Source organism: Calypte anna, chromosome 12 (genome assembly GCF_003957555.1).
Source record: "Calypte anna isolate BGI_N300 chromosome 12, bCalAnn1_v1.p, whole genome shotgun sequence".
NCBI classification, from domain to species: domain Eukaryota; kingdom Metazoa; phylum Chordata; class Aves; order Apodiformes; family Trochilidae; genus Calypte; species Calypte anna.
In genome coordinates, this window is record NC_044258.1 from 20,456,400 (window position 1) to 20,482,564 (window position 26,165).

The 26,165-nt window shown below is 46.4% G+C and overlaps 1 protein-coding gene across 1 annotated transcript in view; it reads left to right on the forward strand.

Moving 5' to 3' along the window:
* Positions 1-26,165, forward strand: part of GRM7 (glutamate metabotropic receptor 7) — a 181,044-nt gene that overhangs the window by 91,136 nt on the left and 63,743 nt on the right. The window contains 4 exon segments of the mRNA XM_008501358.2: positions 20,786-20,854; positions 20,857-20,926; positions 21,782-21,905; positions 21,907-21,937. Coding sequence (XP_008499580.2) covers positions 20,786-20,854; positions 20,857-20,926; positions 21,782-21,905; positions 21,907-21,937 — 294 coding nt within the window.

Below are 26,165 nucleotides of genomic sequence, written 5' to 3' on the forward strand. Positions count from 1 at the left end.
TCTTTTTGAAAAGTCTTTGAAGGGCAATCCTGAATCCTCTCCTTGCAAGGGTGAGCCCCAAGACAACCTCCTCTCCACTCCCTTGGTTTCCAAGTCTTTTTCTTTTCATGTGCTTTATGAAGAGTCTGGATTAGCACAGAGGAAAACAGAAGGGTAAAGGGAGTTACTATGTTGTTTTACTACAGCTAGACCTGAATTTTATTTTCATTTCACACTAGAGGTTGCATTTAAACTGTTACCAATTAAAAAACATAACTCTGCCGTAACAACTTCTAAAAATGTTTTAAATCAAGAAAATGTAATTAAAACAACACCTTCCTAAAATATTGTTTTCATGTGCACCTTAAACTTTGTAAACAAGATGCAAACCATGCAGCTCCTACCTGGAACAAAGAGTGTTCCTCAGCAGAGCTTTTTTAATTTATTGTCTCCATCTCTATGTATGGATAACGTTGTAGCTTTACATAAGCTTTTTCTGGCTGGTGTTAATTGAATTAGTTATGCTTACAGAATACTAAAAGACTTGCCCATGGGAATTTGTCTTCAGTTTTGAATCAGCAGTCAATTCACAGGATTTTGTTTTAGTAAGTGACTTCTTTATTAAAACAAACAAGATTACTGTCTGGGAGAAAGGTTTTCTCTGTAAGTCTTAAAAGGGAGGTTGGGAAAGGCCAAGGTAAGGAAGTGGAGATGGAGAGAGATGGATTCAATTCTCTGCTCTGGAAAGGGTTTCCATGTTATTTTGGCAAACGTATCCTTTTGTGATGTTTGTTTCTGAATTGTTTTATCCCCTGTGGCTTCTCTCCCCCAAAGAGCAGAGCAGGTGGGTGTCAGTGAAGTCCCTGGCTGCTGAGCTGCACTTTGGTGCCATCCCTGAGATGCATTTACTGGCTCCAGTTGGTACCAGATCCCGAGGGGTGCACGATGCCAGTTTTTAAGCTCTGCAGGGATTTATTTCTCAAGGTGTGTTGTGGTGATGCCTTACCCCTTGGGCAGTCAGCTGCATGGACAGTTCCTACCTCTTGGTTCTTTTGAGAAAAAGCTTTTCCTTAATGCCTGTAAACACATAAACTTCTGACTTTGTGTCCACTGAATCGTGAGCTGAACATCAATAACTTGGATACAGGCTGAGTGCTGGGAGCCAGGAACGAGCTGCAGGCTCATCCTGTGCATCTCATGTTTGTAGCTTTGCCTCCTGTGACATTTTAATTTCTTCTCTGCTTCTGGAGCGTGGAGGGTGACAGGGATGCAGAGAGCTGGGGGAGGCTCTGGGGACACCCCCGTGGCTCATCCCTGGGGACATGACCTTGCTTGTGGGGTGTGATCTGCTCTCCCAGCAGGGTTGTGTCACCCCAACCTGCCTGGCCCTGCTCCAGGGACCCCCATACACAGCAGCTCAGAGCTGGGGCAGGGGGTGCTGAGCTCTGCCTGGGAGATCCAGAGCTGGGAGGCTGGAAATGGGCAGGAATAAGGTGGGTGGGCAGTGAGCTGTGTGTGCAGGCTCATTGCCAGCCTCTCACTACTCCTACACCTGCAATCTGGAGTCACTGCTGGGCAGAACATTGCTCTCCTGCCAGGGCTGCAGGGTCCCATTTGTCCCCAGCACTGCAGGGAGGTGCCCTGGCTCTCCAGCTCTGCCCCTCACCTCTCCTTCTCCCCGTTGTGTCCTTATGGAAAGGGGGGGACAACAAAGGTGTGGAAAGGAGCCCTTTGCAATGAGCTTGCTGGGGGGGTGACAGCACAGTGACACGTGCAGCTTTGGTTCCTTTTTAAAAGCCCCAGTGTGGTTCCACCAAATAACTGAAGTTATTCTACAGATGAGGCTGATTTAAAACCCAGACCCCAAAGCTCTGAGCTGTCTGAGCAATAGCAGGCAGGTGAGGCTGGTATCAAATGTTCTGGCAAGAGGCAGTAAGACAGCCAGAAACAGGTCTGCTGTGCTGGAGGATTAGTTTATGACAACTAGACAGTGACAGAGTAAATGGAAAAAGGGTTGGAATGGCTTTGATGTGTCTCCCTTCCCATCTGACCACGTTTGCTTCTTGTGCTGAACCCTGGCAGCAGAAGTTCTGTGCCCTCCTCTCCACAGGGCAGCACCCATAGAGCTCTTCAGCACCCTGAGTGTGAAAGCAGTAAGATTTATGCCCCAACATGAAATAATGAGACTTTTTTTTCTTTTTCATTATTGTGTCCCTATGCTGAAAAAGAATAGATCTATGGATTTGGCTTAGAACTGGGTTCAGATTTGATTTTTACAGCTCACGTGGCACATATTCAGCTGTGTACATTAGTGTTTATGCTGTACAGAAGCAGGGACAGGCAGGGTGTTCTTGCTGTGCTAGAGGTGTTATTATGTAGGGTGATTAGACTCTGGATCAGCTTTCACGAGGGATGTTGCCAAAGAAAAATCAACAGAAAATAAAAGGAGCTTTGAATAGGAATATGGTAAATCCTGATCCCATGTTTAATCCAGCAGCAGTCCTGGGGGTGCTGTTCAGAGCTGTGTTTTCCTCGCCTCCAGACTCTCTACCAAATAATGGTGGTAAAAATACCAATTGTCATTCATCCGAAAAAAAAATAGATGTGTTAAAGCAGTATAAAAATAGATAACTGTTATAATGGTGATAATTTACAGGAAATTCAGTGCGATTTCTATTTTTTTAGATTGCCTCTCATTTTGCCTGAGTAGTTGGGCTTGGGAGTCCTTTGACTCCTCTGGAAAGCAATCTGCTTTTTCTGGAGAAACTGAAGATGGGATTGAGCTCTGCAAGGGCCTGATACCTGCTCCCCTTTAAGCCCCAGGGAGGGCAGAGCAGGTGATGGGCAACCTCAGGAGCTGCTGGGAGGAGCAGAGGAGGGGCTGAAGGGTTTCACCTGGAAAAGATGGAGCTGATAGTCTGCCCTAGAAGATACCCTGGCATCTGATAAAACGAGCTGTTTGAAAAAAAAAGATACCTAAAGTGATTGAAATGTTAAGGGCATTGTCAAAACTTCTTAGAACTTTCAGCATTTTGTGTTTTGAACCCAGAGAGAGCTTTGTCCCTTGCTGCCTGCACTGCCCAGTGCTGGGAAAGGAGGAGTGCTCTGGCCTGGCCTGGCCTTTGCAGCTGGGATCTGGGCTCAGCTGGTGGGACCTGTGGATTTAGAGACAGGAATAACATCTTTCTAGAAATGGATTTCAGGTGCAGATACCGGGGATGTGTGATGCAGCTGGGGTGAACCTGAGCCTTAATGGCAAACAAATGGTTCTGCTGGTCCCTTCCCCACCAGCACCAGGTCTCAGCTTCTCCAAAGACACAGGTAGAAACTCCTTGCTATTTGCCTTTCTTCTGGGTGTAAGAGTGGGGATAACATTGTGTAAGAGTGGACTTTGTAAAGGTGACAAGAAGAAACCACTGTCACTATTAATTCTTTCCCCCTTTCCCATGGGTGCAGCAGCAGCAGAAGGCTGGTGCTGGGGTCTCATTTGTGTTGCTGACTTCACCCCCCCAGCTCAGCTTCAGCACCTGCAGGTACTGCAGCCAGTTGTGTGCCAGCAGAGGGAAGGGACAGAGATTGATGGCAGGCTGGCTTAATGTTGCTTTTCCCAACAATTTGCAGGGATTAGGAGGTTGTTTTGTTGGACATCCATCACTGGCAGCTTGGGGACTGCTTTCTGAAGTCGTTTTGAATGGTAAGAGATAGCTTTCTCTGATGGCTCTTTCATGGGGAGGTTCAGCTAAAGGAAAACCAGGCAGGGGGATGGCTGAGGTTATTATCACTTCCCAGTTTCTTTAGCTATTGGGTCTCCTGGGTTGCTGCTTTCCAGCCCAGATGTGGCAGCAGCAGTGCCAGGGATCCAGGGGGGAACCTGGGGGCACCTTACCCCAGGGAGGTGTGGGGGGAAAAAGCTTCCTGAAACATCTACCTGAGGCCAGGAGAACTCTCTGCCTGTTTTCTTACCAAAGGAGCCATTTGGAAAGGATTAAGAGTTGTTGAGAGGAAAGATGTAAAAGGCAGCAAATGAACCAGGAGGTGCTGATGAGTCTTGAAGTATTGATTAGGGCTGGCGTTTTCCTGGCCAGCTCTAAGGCAAAGTTATGGCCTAAAACAAGTCTTGTGTGTGCTTTTTTTTTCACCTGAACATTGGTCTCTCTTCTCTTGGTTTCCTATCTGCTTCTGAGGGAGATTTCAAACTATTCTGAGTGTCTGGTTGGAAAAAAAAAAAAAAGTATCAGGCAACCTGGTGTTTTACAGCAGATATTGTATCATCTACTTTTGAATTCTGATTGTATTAGAAGAGCAAACCCCTCAGAAGGTAGAACTGATGGAGCAGAATGATGACCCATGGCCAAAGGCTGGGAGGTGTCAGAGGTGAGGGGGCTATAAAGGAATAACAAATCAGGACAACAACCTTACCCCAAAAGCTCTCTTGAGGGATCTCCCAGAGGTCCTGAGGAAGGGGTTTTGTTGGCTGCCCTGTGCTGGTCTCTCTGCAGGTTTCCTGGCTGGCTTTGTTCAGAGAGAGCAGCTCTATTACCAGGAAGTTATTACTGCATATTTAAAAGTCATGATTTTTTAAAGAGCGTTCAGCAGGCATTACATCTCCTTCAGCAGAAAACCACAAACCCAACCCAACAACCAAGCAGCCTTTCTGCTGACCTGGAGCCATGCTCAGGGCACAGACCCTCTTGCCAGAGAAAATTTAATCCCCAAATCCCCCCAAAGGTCTGTGTGTGTCCCCAGAGCTCTGGGTGCTGAGGCTGCACCTTGCCAGGGCTTTTTTTTGTTTGTTTCCTCTGTTTTTCATGGCTCCATTCCCCTTCCCATCTCTCCCTCCTGTGCAGTTACCAATTATGCTTTTTTAATTTAGCCCTTTTCAATCCGTTTCAGCTCCCTTCCTAGTCAACAAGCAGAGGAGGGGGAAAAACAGGCAGAAAGGAAGCAGGTATGGAAAGAGGGAGAAATGTGCTCAAGTAATTTTGCTCCATAATTTAAAATATTTTCCTGCAGCTCCTCCTTTAACTCATCCCTCCCTCACCTTCTTATTGGCCTTTTAGCATCTCCTCTAGACAAAAGCATTGCCTAGGGGCTTCAGCCTGGTATTATCCTGATGTTTTATTCAAGTAGATATTTTTAAAGGGAAAGCAGACTTGAGGACAGCAGGTTGGAGATGCCAAGTGATTGGCAGGGAGGCAATGGAGGGAGAACTGAGGGGAGCAGCTCCCTGGTGAGGCAGCACCAGATAAAAGTGTTCAGCTGCTGCTGATAATTTCTCTGATAAAGCTAATGCCAGTAAATAATATTCCTGCAGGACGAAGGCAAAGCCATCCCTCTAGATGGCTTACATTTGAAAAGGTTTCTTAGGAGAATTAATTTTGAAAAATAATCTTCAAAATTCATCCGATGAAGCTGTGTGCAAAGCAGGGCTTGGCTTGGAGCTGTGGTGGTGAGATCAGATGGAGATGCTTGGAGATCCTTGAGGATCACTGGAGATCCTTGGGCATCCTCCTGATCTGCTGCTCTCCAGGATCTGTGGTGAAGCCCTGAGCCAGGAGGTTGTGCTGTGAATATCTCCTCCTCCCAGCTCCCTGAGCATCCCTGCTCTGCCCAGCTGGGTTCCTCTGGGGATGGGCAGAAGGGGAGGCCCTGAGCCTCACACCACTTGAGGAGCTCTCTGTGGTCACAGTGTCAGGATCCCTACACCATGCTGGGGTTGGGGGGCTTTCCCATCCTTCTCACAGGAGTTTCTTGGCAGCTTTGTGAAGCTGGAAACAGCACAGGGAACCCAGCTTTTATTTGCATCTGAATATTTTTAAAAGGCTTACTAAGTAGGACCTCCCTAAATTCCATGTGCTTCCCTGATGCTGGCTACAGGTGCTGATGGCTTTTGTGCAGAATCTCTTGATTTCTGGGTGCACAGGGTGTGCAGGTACCATGCTTTGCTCTGCAGCCCTTCCCCAGGCTGCCCGTGGGACCTGGGTGTTCCTTACAGCTCCAAAAACCAGAGAGCCCTCTCCCCACTCTGCATTTTTGTCCTTCTGCTCTCAGAAGGAACAAGAAGCCTCCTGCCATCTGAAACGTTTTATTTGAAGCAGAATATTAGCAGCTGAGATTCCAAGGTTTTTCTGGTTGAAGTGCTGGCAGGCTGCAGTGGTGCCAGGAGCAGGAGTGGTATAAATAGTGTATGAATACACACTGGGTTATCTGCTCCAAGTGCATTTCCAGTGCTGTCAGTGGAGATGTAAGAGGCTTTAAGTAGCTTCTGTTTTGAATCCAAATACAGTCGTGAGCTGCAATATTTTTTTAATGAACTTGAATGGAATTATTGAGGACATCTGATAAGTGAGATTTGATGAAGCTCAGAACACATTTGTATCAGGGGATGTTAAGAAATATGATGCTGAGGGTTGCAGCTCGATGTCCTTTTTATGGTGCTCCATTTTGCTGGCTTAGAGGCAGTAATCTGAACCATCCTGTTAAGAATTCCATTTATTATTATTTTTTTAAATAAACACTTGAAGCACGTTCCCACTGCAGGGTGGATGGGAAGAGATAGTTGAGTGGAAGTTATCTCTCTGGTGACAAAGCAGTGCAGAGAATTAAACCTCTTGTGTCCTCTCCTGGTCCTGATACATCAAATACAGGAGAGTATCCTATACTTTCCAGTGGGATAGGGGGGGAATAATGGTGTCTGGGTTCAGAAGTGGGATCCTGAATGTACGTTTGTCTTCTCCTGCTTTCAGCAGCATCCATAAGGTTTTCTAGGAATAAAACTTATTTTGAAAATATTTCATGCTGAGCCCCCAGCTCACAAGAGATGTCTTTTAAAAAAGCCCTTATGTTTATTTAAAAACCAGTGGGAGCATTCATTATATAGTTTAAATGTGGAAAAAATCTCTTGCTTTTTCCACACCACCCTTTGTTACACAAAGTCAGTGCCTTGGAACAGAGATTGCATTAGTATTCTCTAAATCTGGTCAGAGGACAGGAAAATCTTTGAACTCTGCATTTGCTGAATAAAGCAAACAGTGCATTGGCTTCTAAACTACTGAATAAAGTAAAAATAATGATAATAGAAGGAAGCAGCCCTCTTTTCTGAGAGTCTGTGGGGAGGCAGAGGCTACAATGTCAAGGAGCTGGAGAGATCAGAAGATGTGTTGAAAAAATTGTGTGTACTTGGGAATTATTTCCTTGACTTTGTCAAGGGGATGTGCTGGGGCTGGGTGGGGATGCTCTGGGTCTGGGTGGGGATGTTCTGGTGGTGCTGGGTGGGGATGCTCTGGGTCTGGGTGGGGATGTTGTTGGCCACCTGCCAGTGCCACCATGTTCTGCATAGGGCTAGGGTGGGATGATCCACCTGGTACTTGGCTGTTTTCCTGCTGTCTCACCATCCTCATGGAGGAGGTTTTAGTGAGCACATAGATGAAGGGTGTCAGGCAGAGGAGAGGATTACCTGCCCACCTCTGGCCTTTGGGTTTGTCTGGCCAGGAGCTGCAGCAGTCAGTGTGGGCAGGGTGTACAGTAATTAATCCATCACCTTAGAGTCAAGGTCTTCATTTAGCCCCAGGGCTCTGCAGGGTGTCAGAGAGGTGCAAATGCATCCCAGTTCTGCAGGGGTGGCTCAGGGGGGGGTCATGACACAGACAAATGGAGGTGTGTTGGCAGCATATAAATAACCCCATGAAAAGCTGGGATACTTTATTTTATTCTTGTAGAAAACTGATAGGGACTTTTTCATAAAGGAGCTCAGAACTGGGCATTACTGGTTTGATATTTGAAAGACAAAAGGTGTCTGGTGACAGTGACCTTAACTCTAATAAAAGGTGTATGCAAATCAGCCACCACTGGTAATTGAAAAGGAGCTACCAAAAGAAAAGGTCTCCTAGGCAGTGTAACTTTTTTAAGCAAAATTAAATTTCTAGAATGAAAGGCTAAAGGAACTCCTCCAGATTTGCTTCCCAGATCTCTAAATCAGGCACAGGATTTACATGTGCTGCTGTTCCAGCTGGAATTCTCCTTATCCATCAGCTTATTTTAGTGTTTTGTGAATAGTACAGCTAATTAAAACTTATCATCAAAGTAATTTTAGCTTTAACAGAAATCTTTTTCTGTTGTCAGAGCAGTCAAGTTTGCATCTAAAGCTTCAGAGAGGCAGTGGGTGGGAGCAGAGCTCCCCTCTGCACAGCCCAGGAGCCCACCCCTTCCTACCCTGCACTGGGATGCTCTGCCCACCCCACCTCCTGCATCACTGAAAAGTCCTGGAAGAAGAGGTTTTCACAAGTGTCTGGAGTTTGGGTGAGGCAGTTGGCAGAGGAAAGGTTTCATCTGGTGTGTCCCAAGGACTCTCCACGCGAGGGAATCCAGCACCTTGGTGCCCATCCTTGCCTTTCCTGTGTTCCCATGGGGGAGGAATCTGGGGACCTTTCATCCCCATGCCCCAGGGTCCCCATTCCCAGCCCCTTCCCCTCTCCCAGGGGCTGGAGAGATGTGGTCCTCATGTGGATCCCTGGCAAACTGCTCCCTTGCCTTTAGAACTCTTTTTTTTAACTCTCTTTAGCCTTTTCTGCCCAGATTTCATTGCACATCACATCTCCACACCATAATCACCTGCCCTCTGAGTTCCTGTTTTGCAATAGCAGCTTCTTCATTAATATTTGAAGCACATGATTTTTTTGCTTGTTATCAGCAATCTCCCAGGAGACAGCAAGAAAAGGCTGTGTAGGAGGGCATTTTAAAAGCTTATCTTTAAAACCATGGTGTTTTGTGATTTAAAAATTAAATATGGATTAACAAATGGAGAACTGACACTGTCTGGGGAATCAAGATTGGATGTAGAGGGAAAAAGAGCATGACTCAACAAATTGCTTTATCACAACAGACTCCAGCTACTGGTGGGGATGTGCAGCTTGGGTAGAGCAGAACTGTCAAGGCACTCGACAGCCAGATATTACCTAAGCAGCTATGAAGTCAGCTTAATTAAAAACATTTATTTCCCCAAAATAAGAGGTCTGTAGAACAAATGAAACTAAGCAGATTAAACAAGGCTCACTGAAGTTATGCATATGTTCTTCTTTTATCCTCTTTTTATGCAGGGAGCATTGCCATGTTCTGAGGAGGCTGCACAGATTACTGACTTTTGAAAGTTGTTCCATTTTCAGGACCTCCCCCTGCAGACTCAGAGTGTGTTCTGGCCCTGAGCAGTGTCCAATGAGCAGCAGAAAGAGCAAAATTCAACCTCAGATTCTTCTCATTCCTTTCTGTTGGCCACAGGCAGGTGGAAAAGTTGCTTCAAGAACAGAGTCCCCCCTGGCTGCTGCCTCTGTGCACCAGAACCTGCTGGGTTTGTGCTGTTCCCAGCTCTCAGCACTGGGACTGCTGGGTGCAGGAGGGCAGGGGGGGGTGCCAGTGTCCAGCTGTGTCCTTTTTTTTTTCTGGATTTTTTTTTAAGGGAAAAGAAAATAAATAGGAATGGGAGACAGAGGAGAAGTGCTGCTGAAGGGCTGAGGATAATTCTAGAACTCAACATGACCTCAAAGACATCATGAAGTGCTTTAGAAGGGGCTGAGGCAGGTCAGGACTATACCTGGTACAAAGTACTCCAGAGGCTTTGCCTATTTTCACTTACTGGTTGACTGACCCTTGGCTGACTCTTTTGCCTGCTTTCCACTTACTGGCTGAGTGGGCAAGCCCAGCCCTGAGGTGCTGAGCCCATGGCACCTCATCCTCCTGCTGCAAGGAGAGGATGAGGGGGGATGGCTTCAGACTGGGAGAGAGGAAAACTTAGGAAGAAATTCTTTGGTGTGAGGGTGCTGAGCCCCTCAGGTTGCCCCCAGAAGCTGTGGCTGCCCCATCCCTGGCAGTGGTGAAGGTTGGATGGGGCTTGGAGCACCCTGGGCTGGGGGAGGTGTCCCATGGCAGAGGGATGGAACTAAATGAGGTTTGATGAACATTCCAACCCAAACCACTCTGGGGTTCTGTCCCCATCAGTAGCCCCCAGAGCTCTGCAGGGGGACACGGGGCCAGCAGTGGCCTCCAGCATCCCAGCAGGGCATGGAGGTGACACTGACACTGGGCTGGAGGTGGCTGCAGGAATGGTGGGGGCCTGGGGGGGGTTTGCAGATGGCTGTCCTGGCTTACCTTGATTCTGATGGAGAAAGTTTTGTGAAAGGTCTGTAAATGTTACAGCACAGAGACAGGAGCCATGAAGTGATGTCTGTGTCAGCTTCGGGAGAGAGAATTTTGAACAGGGAGCTGGGTGTGCTCTGTTCAGATAGATGTGATAGTGAAGCAGCTTTTTGTGGTGTTCCTGCAAGCTGTGAGTGAGTAGGTAGGCAGGGAATTCCAGAGAGAAACTTAATAAAACTGGTGTGCTGAATCTTCAGTCATTGTTTTGGAATCAGTCTAATGGAGTTCTTCCAGGATGCCAAAATATTGGGACTAGTGATTCATTGAAACCTTTCACATGGAGAGGAATATTTGGAATTAATTTTCGGTGTTAATTTCTCCTGCATGTGTGGCACTGGTTTATGCCAAATACAGAGACCTTTGGTCATCTTTCTGGTCACAGACTGAATTAAAAATGCAGCAAGTGGGTGTTTGATGTGAAGTCAAAGCTGACATTTCTTTTCTTAGGCATTGCATTGACTTAATGATTTGTGACGTACGTAGCACTCAGAACATCATTTAAATCCCTTCATACAAGGCCTGACAATTTCAGGAGAAAATGTATCTCCCCTTGCTGGCCATCCCAGCCTGAGGATGCTGAAGCTGCTCCTGCTCCCTGGGCAGGGATGAGCCAGTGCTGGGTGTTGGTTCTGCACAGGAGAGCTCAGTGCTGTGGTCACATCCTGAGCACAGGGGTTTGCTAATTAAAGCACAAATTCCTCCTCACACAGGTTAGCTACAGGTGTATGTTTTCAGCTATCAAGTTGGGCTTTTAAATCCCTGGAATTCCCAGGAGAGATAATAAATGCCAAGTGAAATGAGGGGCTGCTCAGTGGCAGGGTGTAGGTGTGAGAGTGTGACATTTGATCTGCAAATAATATAAAAAGAAAATTAATTAAATTTAGACTAATACTAGCAGTGCCCCAACATAAGGGGCATATTCAGCAGATTCATCTTTTTTCTTGTTTTTTCTTTTTTTTGTGTGTGTCTCTCTTTGGTCTTCTGAATTCTGGTGCCCAGTTCATTGAACCAGGACTGCAGGGAACAGATCTTAGAAAAAGTGAAGAGGTACCTGTTGGAATCTATGAGTCTGCATCCGTGGCAGCACCCTCTCTGTAAGAGCACAGGAGCTCTCCATGCCCAGAGGTGCCACTTGCAGTCTCCCCCCCCCTCCTGTGGGATTTTCACTCCATGAGTGGGAGCTTTGTGGGGTCTGCAGAGTGTGCAGGATGTGGAGGGAATGGTGACCAACTGCTGGTGGTGGATGGGGAGGTGTTTGTTCCCACTGAGTCCTAAACTTTGGGTCTGGGCTCTTATTTGGATGCAGCAAGAGGGAAAGCAAAAGTCCTTTTTTAACTTTGTTCTTCCTTCTGTGAAGGAAATGATGCCAGTTCAAAGCTGGCTTGCCAGAGATGCAAGCATCCTAGTGCCATAACTCCATTTATTGAAGGAAAATGAAGACTGTAAAGACTCATAATGGCTTTGGATGCTTTGTAGGGCAGTATGGGCTCTACTGGAGGATTGATTTCTGCAGCAATTGCTTTTCTTTCAGTTTAACACCTTAGGTAGTCCAAGTATTGACAAATATTTTATACACCTCTTGAATTCAGCATCAAATTAAGAGCACCCCCTTGTCTTTAATGGGCTGTTCATTGGAAAGCCTCTTTGGAAAGCAATCAATGAAGAGCTCTGTGCTGGAATAACTCAGGGATAACCAGATCCAACCCTCCCGAGGAGCAGTCACCTCCTTGCAGGGGTTCCTGCCCATCCCCCTGACTTTTACCTCCCAGTTTCAGAGCCCCCTGAGCTCTGGGCCATCACTCTGGTACCCCAGGGGTTGTTCCACGGGAGTTTCAGGCACCCCCAGGGTGAAACCTGAACTGTCTGCTCCCAACTTCTGCACCTCTGAGCTCTTCTGTTGCAGCACTCCCTGGAATGGAGCTGATTGCCCCCAGGCTGTGGGCAGGGGGTGGCTGTGGCAGTGCTGCAGGAGGGATTTTACTGAACCATATTGCATTTTTAGTACTCATTTGAGAGAGGGTTGTTAAAGCACAGCCTTGTATGCTAAGAACATTACTCCAATGTGAAGGAGATGGGGTTATGAGACAGACAAGAAAAGGCCAAGGAATTTAAAGAGTTTTGTTTCTATTTTATTATTATTATTATTATTTCCCCCATTCAAGGGCTGGAAGCATATTCCATTTAAATAACTCTTAGCTTTGCTGAACTGACACGTTTTGTGTCCCAGAAGGCAGTGGTCAGCACACAAGCAGGCAGCAATGACCTTGTGTAGGAATGTTCTGAGGAAAAATGTGCTGCAGCAAGGCTGAGGACTAAGGAGAAACCCAGGCAGGACCCAGCAGAAAAAATCTCTTCTGGCATCTCAGGCTTCCCAACTTCCATCTCCCATCTCCAGGGATGATTTGCTTCCCAGACTTTGCTTCTGCTTTTAACAAATGCCTGTGTGCATCAGAGCTTTATTCAGCTTTCCCCAAAGTGGGATAGATAGGAATGTACACAATATCATGCCAGTTTGCCAGCGATGCTTTAGTGAAGTTTTCTCCCAGTCAGCTCAGACCTCCTGTGGTTGGCTTCTCTTATGCCCATGGGATGGGGACCTGGTGATTCTGCAGAGCTGAGGGTGAGGGCTGGAGGGGCAGCATCACTCAGAGCTTCTGTGGCCCAAGCCTGATGTCCTGAGGTCCTGTTTGCTTTGCTTTCCCTACCCAAAATCCTTTCTAGCCAAGTGCATGTGGAGTTGTGTTTGCTTTTGGGTGCAGACCCGAGTAATCCTGTGCTCCAGCCCCCTGCCTCCCTTTTTGTCCTCACCACCTCAAAGCTCCCATCAGGTTCCTTTGGTGTCCTTTATCTGTTGTGAAGCCTTTGCAAACCCCAGCCTGGGTTCATGAGAGAATTTTTCTCATGTTGTAAATGCTGGTCTCTTCTTGGGGGGAAAAAATAGAAAACAAGTTTCCTTCCAGAAGTATACTTACAAGATCTCTAATCCTCCCTCCCTTCCCACCGAGACTTGCCATTGCTTTTCTCTGGATTTCTCATTCTTTGAAGACCTGACAAGTCTTTACTTGCCCTAACAAATGTATAACAACCAAGAAAATGCCATTAACTGAGAGAAGGCTAAAATGCTGTGTTACTTCTCCAAGAAAAAAATGAATTAGGAACAAGGGAACACTCTAAATTGTAGTTAGAAAAGCTTCATCATTAGAGATCATTTTGTGCTTGCAGTTTATAATGATTCACTATCCAGAGGTGGCATCATTATTACTGGGGGGGAAATATCCCTGCAAGAACAGCACAGCCCCAAGCAGCCTCCTAAATTACAGTGTGGAGCTCCAAGAGGCAGTTCAGACAAATCAAACCCTGGCACTGAGCACTGGGTTCTGCCCTGGCTGTGAAGGGGGAAGGAAATTGCTCTCTGGAAGGGAGGGAAAGCAGCCCAGGGAGGTATTGCTGGGGAGCAGCCCCACATCCAGGCCCCTGGGGAAGCCAAGAAGGAGCTGGAGCTGGGAGGGTTGGGGTTTCAGTTCCTTTCCTGGCTCCTCAGCTGGAGAGCCCTGGGGCTGCCAACAGGGATCTCCACCAGGGAGCTTATTTACAGGAAAATGAGGGCTGTTCTGTCAGTCTCTTTATTTCTTGGTTCCCTGGGGTCCTTTCAAGTTGATTTTCAGGGGGTTGCCTTGCTGGGTCACCCCCTCTCAATACTTCTGGCATCATCTTCAAGTTGTACCACCGTGGGGTACAGGGCTTTGTCTGCAGCTGTGGGAGGGCTCCCATCCCTCTCTCTGCCTTGGCTCCCCCTCCAAAGTTTGATTCAGGGCTTTGAGTTTGTCAGCCCTGAGGATTTCTGCCCCAGCTGCAGGGCTGAGACACTGAGCTGCTGCTGCTTGGTGCTGAGCAGAGCTCTCCTTTGGGTTGCCTTAAGGACCTTTTGGTATGCAGCTTCATTGTTAGAAATGGGGAGATGGCAAAAAATCTGAATCACAAATAACATCCTCGAGCCAGGAATCTGCTCATCCAGAGCCAGCCCTGGGTCTCCATCTCCCTGTGAGCAGCTCTGCAGAGGTTTTTCCAGGGTCTGGATGGGTCCTTTCAGCACTGCTGCCATCACCTTGTGACAACAAAAGTGGTTTAAATGTTGGAAGCAGAAGTGGAACTTTTATTTTATATTGCTTTTTTCCGCATGGTTACACCCTGTGGCTCAAATGTACTTTTTGTAGCACAGGTTTTAGGAAGCCAATAAATCTCAGGTCCCTTTTACTGCCAATGCCCAGCCCGAGTGTGTTCTCCAACCTCTGGAGCAAGTTCCTGGGCATGGGTGATCTAACAGCCTCTCCTCATCTGCTTGGTTTTCTGTACTCTGAAAAGCAAGCAGTGCTTTGCTGCATCTTTTCTAACTAATGATCTTCCACCACTCCTGTCATTTAGTTTGGTGTCCCAGGGAGAGTCTTAATTTTTTGTATATTGCTGGAGTTTAACTGCCATAATAAAGGACAATTCCTGAGGTGATAAAATGCAGCAGGAATCTCATTAACTATGCAGCAAAGCTGTGACACAAGGGAATTTAGCATTAGTGATCATGCACCAGAAATATCAGTCTTCTCTGTCTGGTTAGGTGTTCTGTTCTCTGGTTATGATGAAAAACCATGAAAAAACGAGACAATAAGCAAGCTTAGCAAAAATCTTTAAAAACTTTAAAATGATTCTGCAGCATCTTAATAGATAGAAAGTTTCTAAGCTGTTGCTGCTGCATACCCACAGGGATGCTTTCCCTTGGATAAATTGTTGTAGCTTCATATTTTAATGAAATTTTATTATTGGTGCACATTCTATTTTTATAACTGAATTATGATGCCGTGGAGATGTAATTTACATTCTGTCCTATCTGCTCACCAGTGCAGTTGTAAACTTCTTTTACTGGCACAGCCAAGAACTTCATAACTCTTGGTAAGTAGGGTATTAATGACCTCTAGTAAAGGAACTCAAACCTGAGCCAGAGCCTCATTACAACTTTGATTTTAGACACAAGAACCCAGCTGCCATTTCTGCATCTCTCTAAATCTGGGATTTTTTTACTTTTAGTTCTTTTTCTCTTGAGGAACCTGCATTCTCTGCTGATTTAGCCTCCTCACTGTATTTTTTCCTCTTGAAATGTATAACTTATTCATCCTGAGCTTTCCATTCTGTAGATCTGTGCTTGTTCTGGGTGGAGCTGTAGCCACTTTAGCCCAGCAAATGCCACTGGAATAAAGTCCCAGCAGTTCTCTCTGAATATCCTTGGGTCTGTTTTAATTCTCGGGCTCAGGACAGATGAATTTATTTCCATTTCTGGCTGGGAATAACTTTTTTAACAGGGAGCTAATGTTTTTGCTACAAAGAGATGGAGCAGTGCTCCAGTCCAGCCCTTCCTGCTGGCTGGGTGCTTAGGAGCTTTTGGTTGGAATATACTGATGCTCTCAGACCAATTCTCAGACCTTTTCTCACCCTGGTAGGACAGGGGAGTAGCAGAGGCCCAGCAGTGGGGCTGGGCTCTATTTTGCCAGCTTGGTTTACATCGAATTTACAGATCTGGGAATGGGGATGGAAATTTTCCTGTACTAGATTGACTTCACTGAAAATCTGATTATTTCTTGCATGATGCTAATGAGAAGTCCCAGGAGTTGGACAGTGGGGGGTTTATTCTCTTTCTTTGTTTAAAACAGTAGAAAAGAATTCCCATATCTAATAAGGAATCCCTGGAAAACCCCACCTGGCAGCCAGGCTGCTGCTGGAATACATTCCCTCTTTCAAGCAAACATCTGAGTCATGTATTGACTTTCCAGTGATTGTTCTGTGAAGGTTTTGTGGCTTTTGTGTCAGTTGTTTGAATAACTCTTTAAGTGGTGAGGTCTTTGACAGCAAGCAAGCTGGCAGGCCCAGCTGTATCTCAAGAATATGAAATAATCTTTATCATGCCTACTCCTTTAGGACATAATTCTGCTTTATCAGGGAAATATCCTCACTTGTGGTATCAGAAGTTTTCACAGGGGGACAATAATGATCTCTTTAAGCTCAGTCTTCATTGTTAGTGCCACTGGTTTCTTTTCCTTCTACAGAATATACGAGGTTTAGAAGTAAAATTAATTACAGCTAATAAATTGTGTGTGCAGGGTATGTAAGTACATGCCAGACCCCAGCAGTCACAGATATAATAGTACTTACAACAACAACAAAAATAATCCCAACAATATGTCTTTGATGTTTATTTTGTTTCTGCCCCTCCAGATGGGTTGCTCTCAGGGGGATCAGGACTCCTCCACACTGGAGAGGTGGATATTTTTGTTGTTTAGATAATGAAAAAAAAAAAAAAAATCTGTCTATTTAGAGAGAACTGTGCTTAAGATGCCTTTCTGCTGCCCCAGCCATCAGCTGCCTGCTTCCAGGGATGCTGTGCCAGGCCAGTGCTCTGTGTGCTGTTCTCATGGTGATGACAAACATCCAGGAGGCAGCTCTCAGCCAGTTTTAAAGTAAGGTATTAATCAAATTAATTGTGAGGTCCTGCTACCAATCAGCAATGGCAAACAGGACTTTCTGAAGCACTGATTCCCAGTATTGCTCAGAGTGATTCCCCAAAAAAGAATCTCTGGAGATAAATCATCTGAAAACGTCTTGCTGTGTCTCTCCTGCTACCTGATAATCCAATTAAGGGGTGATAAGGAAAGAAGAGCTCTTGGAGGCTTTCAGGGAAGCAGAATAATGTGCTTAGTGTTGTATCAGGATCCTGGGGAGCCAGGGATGCTGAAGGAACACTTGGATTGCTCCATGCATCCATTGCCCTCACATCCCAGAGCTGAGGGGTCCCATGTCCCCACCAAGTCACTGCATGGCAGCCTCAGCTGGCAAAGCTGTGCTTCCCAGAGGGCACAGACCCTGGCACAGCTGAGAGGAAGGCAGCTGGGATATGTTTAATGCTCTGTGTTCTCCCAAGTTCCTAGGTCAAAGACTGGAGAAGTGTGAGCAGGAACTTCCCGTTCATTCATCTTTAGCAAAGACTGCTGGGTTTATTCTCTTCTTTTTTCTGCTTTTATGTACTCACAGAATGTCTGTTGCATCATCAGAGCTCAATACCAACTCCTTTAAATGTCTCAAAGCAAGTTTTCATAGCAAAACCTTTCTTTTAGGATAGCTGTGGGTCAGACTCTGCCATGTATGCTGTGGGGAGGGGCAAAAAGCAGGAAGGTGGCAGGGATGGGTACAGATCAGATGAAATGGACATTTCTGCTTTAAGTGAAATTGATTGTGTGGCTTTTTTGTTTTAATGACTGAAACTGAAGATCTAGCAAAAAAAATACCCAAAAAACCAACCCCAAGTCTGGCAGCCACCCAAAGAAACCAGGTATTTGTACATCCCTAATTGCCAGCAGCCTCAGCAAGGCCTTAAGATGAGTTTCCTCTGTCTCCAGCATCACTTAGTGAAAACTTCTCCAGAAGCATGGGAGGAAAGAGGAGCCTTGATAAGGATCCAGGTGGAACTGCAGAAGTCTCTTTGTGTGAGGATTAACTAGAAGTGGTTTTTTCCTGGGACAGGAGCTGCTCTGGTGACTCTCACCAGTGACCAGCTGGGGTTCTGAAGGGTCTCCTACTGGAAATGAAATTTAAGAGAAAACTTGTTTCTCACCAGCCAGGGCAAAAGGACCCAACTTCACTTTGTGTTTTATTCATTTGCCAAAAAATGAATCTGGCATTTTGGTTGGACTTTCTGTTGACATTTCTGTGTTTTCCCAGCCTGCTGCCAGTGGCTGCAGTGTGGGGAATTGCAGGGCTGGCAGCAGTCCCAAGCCACCAGCTCATCCTGCCAAAGTGACACCATCCCTGGGAAAACAAGAAGCTGGAAAACCAGATAATTTGCAAGTCAGTGTTTGAGGACGTGGTTTGCCTTGTTGTCTTTTCCTTTTCATAGATTTTTGTGTATTTTCACAGCTGGACAAAGGCACATCTGGAAAGGCTGCCCTGACCAGCTCTGTTCCTGGTGTTCCCAGCCTGGATGTGATGTTATTGATGTTGTTGGGAGGCTCCTGGGGGATCAGTTTGAAAAAAAAAAAACCCATGGAAATGACATACTTTGAAGCTGTCCATGGCATTAGAGGCTTTTTTCCTCACTATTGAGAGCCTGGCCACAGCTGTCCCTCTGTCCAAGGATGCTCAGTTCAGCTGTAATCACCAACCCACTATATGAGGCTTTGGCTTCTCCACCCCAGCTGTAGCTTGGGTCCTTATTGCTGAGCCAGCAGCCTTCCCCACCCCTTCAGCCTTTTTGCCAAGCACTTAAATCATGCTGGTTGCAATTACTTAATATCTGGTACTGATTTATTTTTTTTAATAATAGTTTTACAACAGTAGTTTTATCTCCTGATCTAAGCTGGTTTGTTGGTTTTTTTTTTCTTTTTTTCCCCCGGATACAGGGATTATTTAATGTAGATACAGACTCTGAAGTACAGAATGTGAGAGTACCTGAATGTCTGCTTCTGTCCTGATGTAAAAGGCTCTTCAAGTCACTCCCTGGAGCAGCACTTGAGGAGCAGAAGGCAGTGGGGCCTCTTGCTCTGTGTGCTGGGGCTGCTCTCTGGGGCTGTGCTGCCCATCCTCTTGAGGCAAATCCCACTTATTCTGGTCAAAAGCAATGGAAAGCTGTGAGGGATTGCCAAGGGTCTTTGCAGCATCTCCAGAAGAGCCTGAGTGATGGCTCCATCCAGAATAAACCAGCCCCTGGGTCAGGATGCTGTGAAAGATCTCCTCTCCTCTCCTGCTGTGTTGGAGAGGAGCCTCTTGAGGCAATGCATACATCTCCAGGTGACAGCCCTGTCTAGCAGTCTGTAGGTTGGTTTGGGCTCTCTTGAGGGGTTTTTCTTTTGTGTTTTTTTTCCCTCCCTCTTCTCTCAGTCTCAGTTCTCTCAAGCTGCCACATCCGTGTTTAACACAAGAAATCAGAGACTCCTGTGAAGACCTGCGGATGGAGTGCTGGGAGGGAGGCTGAGGACTTCCAGGAGTGGGTAATAACTCAGAATTCTCCCTAGGCATGATGCCAACAAGGAGAGATTGTCCTCAGCAGGACACACGGGTGGCTTCCCCTTGGCTGCCTGTGCCTGGGAGGCACAACTGCCCCCAGCATCACATCCCTGCCAGGCTGGAGCTGGAAAACTGCTCTGGAAAACTCCAATTGGAGTTGTTTCCTTCTAGATTGACGGGGAAAATAAAAGAAATTAGCAATTTAAGAAATGCTTAAACCTTTTGAACTTTCCTCATTGAAAGTGAAGTTTTATGTTTAAAAGTCTGTGTTGTTTTCTTATAAAGGAAAAAACTCTCAGGCTGCCATAATTTCAGACTGTAAAACAAAAGGACACATTCTGTGTGAGTCAGAGAAGAGCTTGGGGGGTCATAATTCTGGTTTATTCTTTCATTTTCTCCAAATTATTTCCTCCCTCCAAAGCCAACCTTTCTTTCTCCAGAGTTTTTGGAACAGCTGATACCAACCAACCTGCCTGACTTGGGGCCACTCGAGTCTCAGCTTCTCTGCCTCTAAAATAGGGAAAATGATCCTGACTTACTCTGTGAAGTGTGCTCCTCCCTGGGGAAACCTTCCCTCCTCCTCTCCTCCTCCTCTCCTCTTCCCTTTAGTTGTTGCCTTTAAACCAGGATTGGAGCTCAGATCTGTGAATCTCTCCTTTGTCCTGCTGGCTTTTAATTAACTCATCCCGCTGCTGTTTCTTATTATGCATCTCTGATACTTTATTAATTACACACTGTGCAGTGTGCTGAGGAAGTTAGTAGCTAAGATGCCATAAAAGATGAAGTCTTTATCACTGAGAAACAAAGTAATGGAGGCAGAGGGGTGTTTTCAGCTGCCAGCAATCACAAGCACAATGGCACTGGAGATGGGATTTTTATTTTTTTTTTTTCCCTGACAACAAGCTAAATAACTGTGCTTAAAACTGAGTATATTTATGGTATGGGTGTATTAACCCCCTGTACTGTGTTGATACAATTTTTTTTCAGTGTTTTCTGTGTAGTCGCAGTCCAGTTCCAGCCACGTGCTTTGTCTTGAGGCCTCTTGTGTTTGTGCAGCTCAAGCCCCATTTGGTGATGGGTTTTTTTTTTAACATCTTTCTTTGCAACTATTTCAGCTCCTCTGCTGCCCTCTTCAGATCCATTTCAGATGAAGCACTTTTCTATTTCCTTCCAACTTGCAGAATTACAAGAACCTCAGCTCTGCGGGGAGATGAAGTTTTGTCTGACCCCTTGTCAGCATCACTTGCCTTGCAGCTCTTGTTTGTTGGTTTTTTCTTAAATGGGTAAGCTGCTCAGGTTGTTTGTTTCTCCTCATGTGTTTGGTTTTTAAAATCCCCTTTTACTAACTGGTTTATTTGTTTATTTTCCTTTTCTATGATACTGCTTGTGCCCATCTGTCAGACCCTTGACCCTCCCAGAGTGCAGACTGTGCTGCAAACAGAAGCTGTCGGAAACCCTCAGAAGATGCTCCCTATGGCAAGCCTCCAGCTGGGGACTTCCCTTCCAGCCACCTCCAGTTTCTCCGTGCCTTTCCTCTGCTCCCCGTGACAGTGACCTTTCCTTCTTCTCTCCCCACCAGGTGGGCTCTGCATTGCTCAGTCCCTTGAAAATCCCCAGGACCGCAGGACAAGACCGATCGACTTTGATAAATTATCAAGCAGCTCCTGGAAACTCCAATGCCCAGAGCCATCGTCATCTTTGCCAATGATGAGGACATAAAGTAAGTAATTAATTCCGTGCTGTCCCATGCTCATATGACTATGTTGTTCCTTCCCTCAGAGCCCCTCTTTTCTGGCCTGTGGGTGGTTACTGAAGATAATATTGTTTGGGGGCTCAGGGCTTAACCATGTACACTTGCTCATAAATAAGATAAAGGGTATTTTAGAAGTGTGACACTCATCTCTGGTGGCTGAGAGGCTCAGTTCCACTAAAGGAGGCAACAAAACAAAGTGAGGGTGAAGTCTCACTTCATGGCAAACCAAGTGCTGGGGGAGATGGGATTTCAGTCTTAGGGCAGCAGGTGAGTGAAAAGTCAGGTTCAGTCTGCTCAGGGAATGGGGATGTGACAGGCACATGCTGAGGGAGCTGGGGGGTGTTGAGGCTGGAGAAGAGGAGCTCAGGGGAGACCTCATCACTCTCTACAACTCCCCTGAAAGGAGGTTGGAGCAGGGGGGTCAGGCTCTGCTCCCAGGCAGGTATCAGTGGGACAAGAGGGCTAAGAGTCTTAAAGCTCTGCAGGGGAAGCTTAGGTTGGATATTGGGAAAAAATCCTTTCCAGAGAGGGTGCTCAGGCATTGGAATGGGCTGCCCAGGGAGGGGGTGGATTCTCCATCCCTGGAGGTTTTTAAGAAGAGCCTGGATGTGGCACTCAGTGCCATGGTCTGGGAACCACGGGGGGAGTGGATCAAGGGTTGGAGTTGAATGGTCCAGAGGTGCTTTCCAACCTCCGATGATTCTGGGATTCTGGGATTCTGTGATTTTCTGTTCACATCTGCAGCTGCAAGCCTCCTTTTCCCCCACTCAGCTCTACATCTCCATGCCATCAGTTTGTGAAACAAAATGTTCCCTCCCACAGGCAGATCCTGGCAGCAAGCAAAGAGAGCGATCAGGTCGGCACTTCCTCTGGGGTGGGCTCGGACACGGTGGGGCTCCAAGCTGAGCCCCTGCTCCAGCAGGAGGACGTGGCAGAAGGGGCCATCCACCATTCCTGCCAAGAGGGCAACCATCGAGGGTAAGAGCTGCTCCTGACCCCCTATCCCCTCTCCTTTGTGGCACCAAAGTGAGGGCCAGAAATGTGTGTCTTTTATGGGTGTGTACGGGCAGGGTGTGACACAGTGTGGGGTACTGTGAGGAAGTCCTCATCTCCTGTGGTTTTCCTAAATGTCTGTGTTCCTCACCTGAAAACCACAGGGGATTTCCCCTGCCAGGAGCTGGTTACGCCAGGGATGATGGCAGAGGTTATAGCAAGCTGTGGTGATACGACAGGGAACAAACCCAAAGGATCTTAACACATCATGTATATATATATATATATAGGAAGAGAAAATCTGTGATGTATGTGTGCTCTGAAGCCATGGGGTAAGTTTTCTACTGGAGAAGTAAGAATTCATGTTAAATCAGCAGTTCCATTTGAATTTAGCTTGAATTTCTCTTTGTTCAGACCACAGACTGTATTTATTTATTGATACCTATTCCTTCCGTGCTTCTCAAATAGATTGTACATATACATGTGTACATAAATATGGTGGGAAGGTTTATTTTACATAATCCCTTTGTTTCTCAACATTTCTTTGTGTTCTGAAGTGTTTCTTGGCTGATCTTTCCTTGATTTGCTGCCCCTTTAGTCTGCAGAGATGCTTAACTACCCAGGTGGCTTCCTCTGGGCAAACTGAACCCAGCAGTTCGGGTCTGTGCTCTCTGTAATATGAAAAGAAACGTTCTGTAGCAGGGAGCCTCTGAGGAAAGGAGCAAACTCTTTGGCTGGTACATTGCTTTGTGTCAGGCAGAGCCTCCAAAGAGTTCTTGAACACATTGCCCACATCAAACCAGGTTCTGGTGTCTTCACTCATTGGAAACCCAAATATTTGCATTCAGTTTTACTGTGTCTGCACTGCCACCCCATTAGTTATTCTTCTCAGGTACATAATGTGCTTTATGGCTTTAGGTTTTTACACCCCAGAGGCATTTTTGTGTGTTATTTCACCATAAATATATGAAGTTGATAGACAATGAAGTGATTTGTTTCTAAAAACCAGGATATTTTAATAATCTTCTCATGCTATTTGTATTCAACCCTGAGGGTTTCTGACACAGAAAAAAAAAAAAAGTCTGCCAACAGTATGCAGAAATAAAACTTCCCAGTTCATTTGTTTTAAAATATTTTCCTTCTGTGTTGCCCATTTAAATACTTTTGACAGAACGGGAATGAGGTTTGGCTTTGGAAACTGTAAGAGGCAAGGAGAGTGGAAAGGTTCAGGTATTAGGAAGCAACAGCCACAAATACCTGTTCAGTGTGTCTGCAAAAACAAAGTGTGGTTTGTCCCTCAGTACCTTCTTACTCACTCACTCTGTCAGACTGTTGCCTAAAAGTTGGCTGGTGGCAGCTTGTCACCTCGCCTGAATGATAACTTGTTTGTGAGGCTCAGATTGGGTTTTGCCTTTCTACATAACTGTTCCCATCCCAGAGGAGTGGGGGCCCATGCAGCAGATCCACACTTTGAGGTTCTGTGGGTTGGATGGGGTGGAAAACCCCTCAGCCCAAGGTAGGTTTGGGACTGGAGGCAGAGCAGAGCATCCCAGGGCAGCCCTGGCACTGCCCTTAGCAAAAGTTTTCCTCTGCTCTGGGACCCCTCAGGCTGGGTCTCACCTCTTTCAGTCCCCTTCATCCACCCCCCTGTGCCTCTGGATCTGCCTCTGGATCTGCCATCTGCTTCATCCTCTTAGGAAGAAGAGGAAGGGGATGGTTAAGAGCACAAATTCTCCTTATGGATGAGCTGCCTTGCTTTAGCTGCTCTGTGTTCATTTTTGTTGTTCTTTCTGTGTTGCAGTAATTTCATTTGGCCACGAATCCAAGGGAAGGCAGAGAGATACTTTAATGTCATCCTTCTCTCATCCAGCAGTGAACATTTTCCCAGTACCTAGTAATGCATTTCTTTTGACGAATACCCCAAAAATAAATGAAATAAGAAGCCTTGATTTTCCCTATAAATTGATGGAAACAATGAAATTAGCAGACTGGAACTCAATTTCCCTGAAGGGCAGTTCTTGGGCTGCCTCCCAGCCCCACTGTCTCCTTCCCTGGAGATGTGCAGCAGGGGGGCTCCGGGGCCAGGCAGCAGTTGAGCACCAGTTTAATTCCAACTGGCTTTGCTAAGAACTCCTTCAGTAGGATGATCATTATTCTTGCTTCTTAAGAGTGTATAATATTTTTTCCTCCTCTATATCACTGTGCAAATAGCATTTGCAATATGTTAGGGACAGATTCCCAACAAAATCCCTGGAGGTGGAGGGCACCCCAGCTCCTGTTCCCCTAGGGGCTGCTGGCTCATCTCCCACGGCAGGGACACTGAGGCAGGAGAAGGCCCCCATGTGCACTGACCAGAGGATGTGGCTCATGCTCAGGTCCCATGGGCACATCTTGGGACTTCCAAACTTTGGCCACCTCTGAAGTCCTTGCTCAGCCACGTCCTGCTGGGAGCAGGAGGCAGCTCTGGGGTGACACCTCTGTCCCCTGCACCCAGGTGGGAATGCAGGAGTGCAGGATGGGCTGTTTGCCACCTCTCTGTGGGGATGCCAAGGAAGCTCCTGATTTTGGGAACAGTGGGAATATCCGGCAGGCTTTGACTCTGCAGAGAGCCTGAAGTGCTGGGTTTCCTGCAGCATCCAGCCCCAGACAGGCAGTTATTTGTCTTGATACTTGATACCACTCTTGGGACAAAATCTGCCTTGCCATGGTCCCGTGGGGTGATTTAGGAAATCATTACATGAGCTGAATTCATTCATCTGAAGTCAGTCTTAATACAGCCCGATTGTGTTTAATGTAATTATGCTGGAAGGATGAAGTTGCATTTTATTTGCATAATTGCAGCAGACAGTGAGGCAGAGCAGGGAGGTGCACACTGAAATAGGAATCCCTGACGGAAACTTGGGTTTGGAACCAGCCCTCTGGTACCCCCAGAACCCAGAGGCCTTGGGGGGTTCCAGGGGCAAAGAGGAGAAGGAGCAGATTCCCAGCAGAGGCAGAGCAGCAGGACACTGCCTTCTGCTGCTGCTGACTTGGAACTCTTGCAGAGCAGGGGTGAGGGTGGGTCCCCTGCCCACAGGAGCAGCAGAACTGCAGGTCCCACACACGGGAGGTTGGAAACTGGTGTTTTTATCAGACAGTAGAAATTTTGGGTGCTGTTTTGTTATCTGCCTGCTCAGATAAGCTTTGGCTTGCAGGACCTGTTGGAAATACTGAACAACTTTTTAGGAAATAGGAATAGTTCAAATTAGGTAAGATCAGGACAGAGAGAAGTTAAGATATAGAGCCAGAATTCTGGGGAGTCCAAAAGCCTCTGGTAGCTCTTATAGAATTTAAAAATAAATGTATATAATTTCCACAAATTTAAAATGTCTCCCTCTTCAGGGTTATCTTAGGAATTGTTTTCCTCTTGACTTCAGCTGTACAGGTGAACAACTAACCACTAACTTCTTGCTTTCTGTTGTTCCCATGCGTCTTTTCTGAGCAAAAAAATTTGAATTTGTGTCCTTATACTCTGGGTCATATTGTTATCATCCTCACTACTGACATTTGTTCTTTTACAGTAGTTGTCCTTATCACTTATCACACTGGAAGAGTAAGTGATTGAGGAAAAAAAAGTAGAATGAACTTAAATGTCACTATTTAGTGGCTCTCAGCTGATTCACCTGCACAGGTGAGCCTTGAGTTACCCTTCTTGTTCTGTATCCAGCAGGCAGCATTTAAAGTCATTCTCCCCCCAAGCCTCTTGGGAATGGATCTTTCCCCATGCTGATGAAAACATTACTTGAATGTAAAGGCATGTGATGGGTACCTGGGAACCCACCAGGAGTCTGCAGCTGTGGAGAGTTTATTGCCAATCGATTGCATCCTGCTGGAAAGCCCCTCTGGGGGCTGGGACTTGCTTGGATGCCTCCTGGTTTAGTGCTGGTGCTCGTTGCCTCTGCACCTCTGGGCAGGGAAGAACTGAGGGAGAATTGGCTGAAAAAGAACTATTGGGAAATAAAAGACTGAGGGAGCTTTCTCCTTGACCCCGTGAGGCAGAAGAACCCAGGGCAGACCTGGCTGTCCTGAACCAAGGTGCTGCTGGGATCAGAACCAGATCCTCCTCACCCTGGGGATCCAGGTGCACATCCCTGGATTTTGTGTGTTGCTTCCTCAGGTTGGCATTTTTTCTTGGATGTTGATATTTGAGTGAGATTTCAGGACACTGGAGATT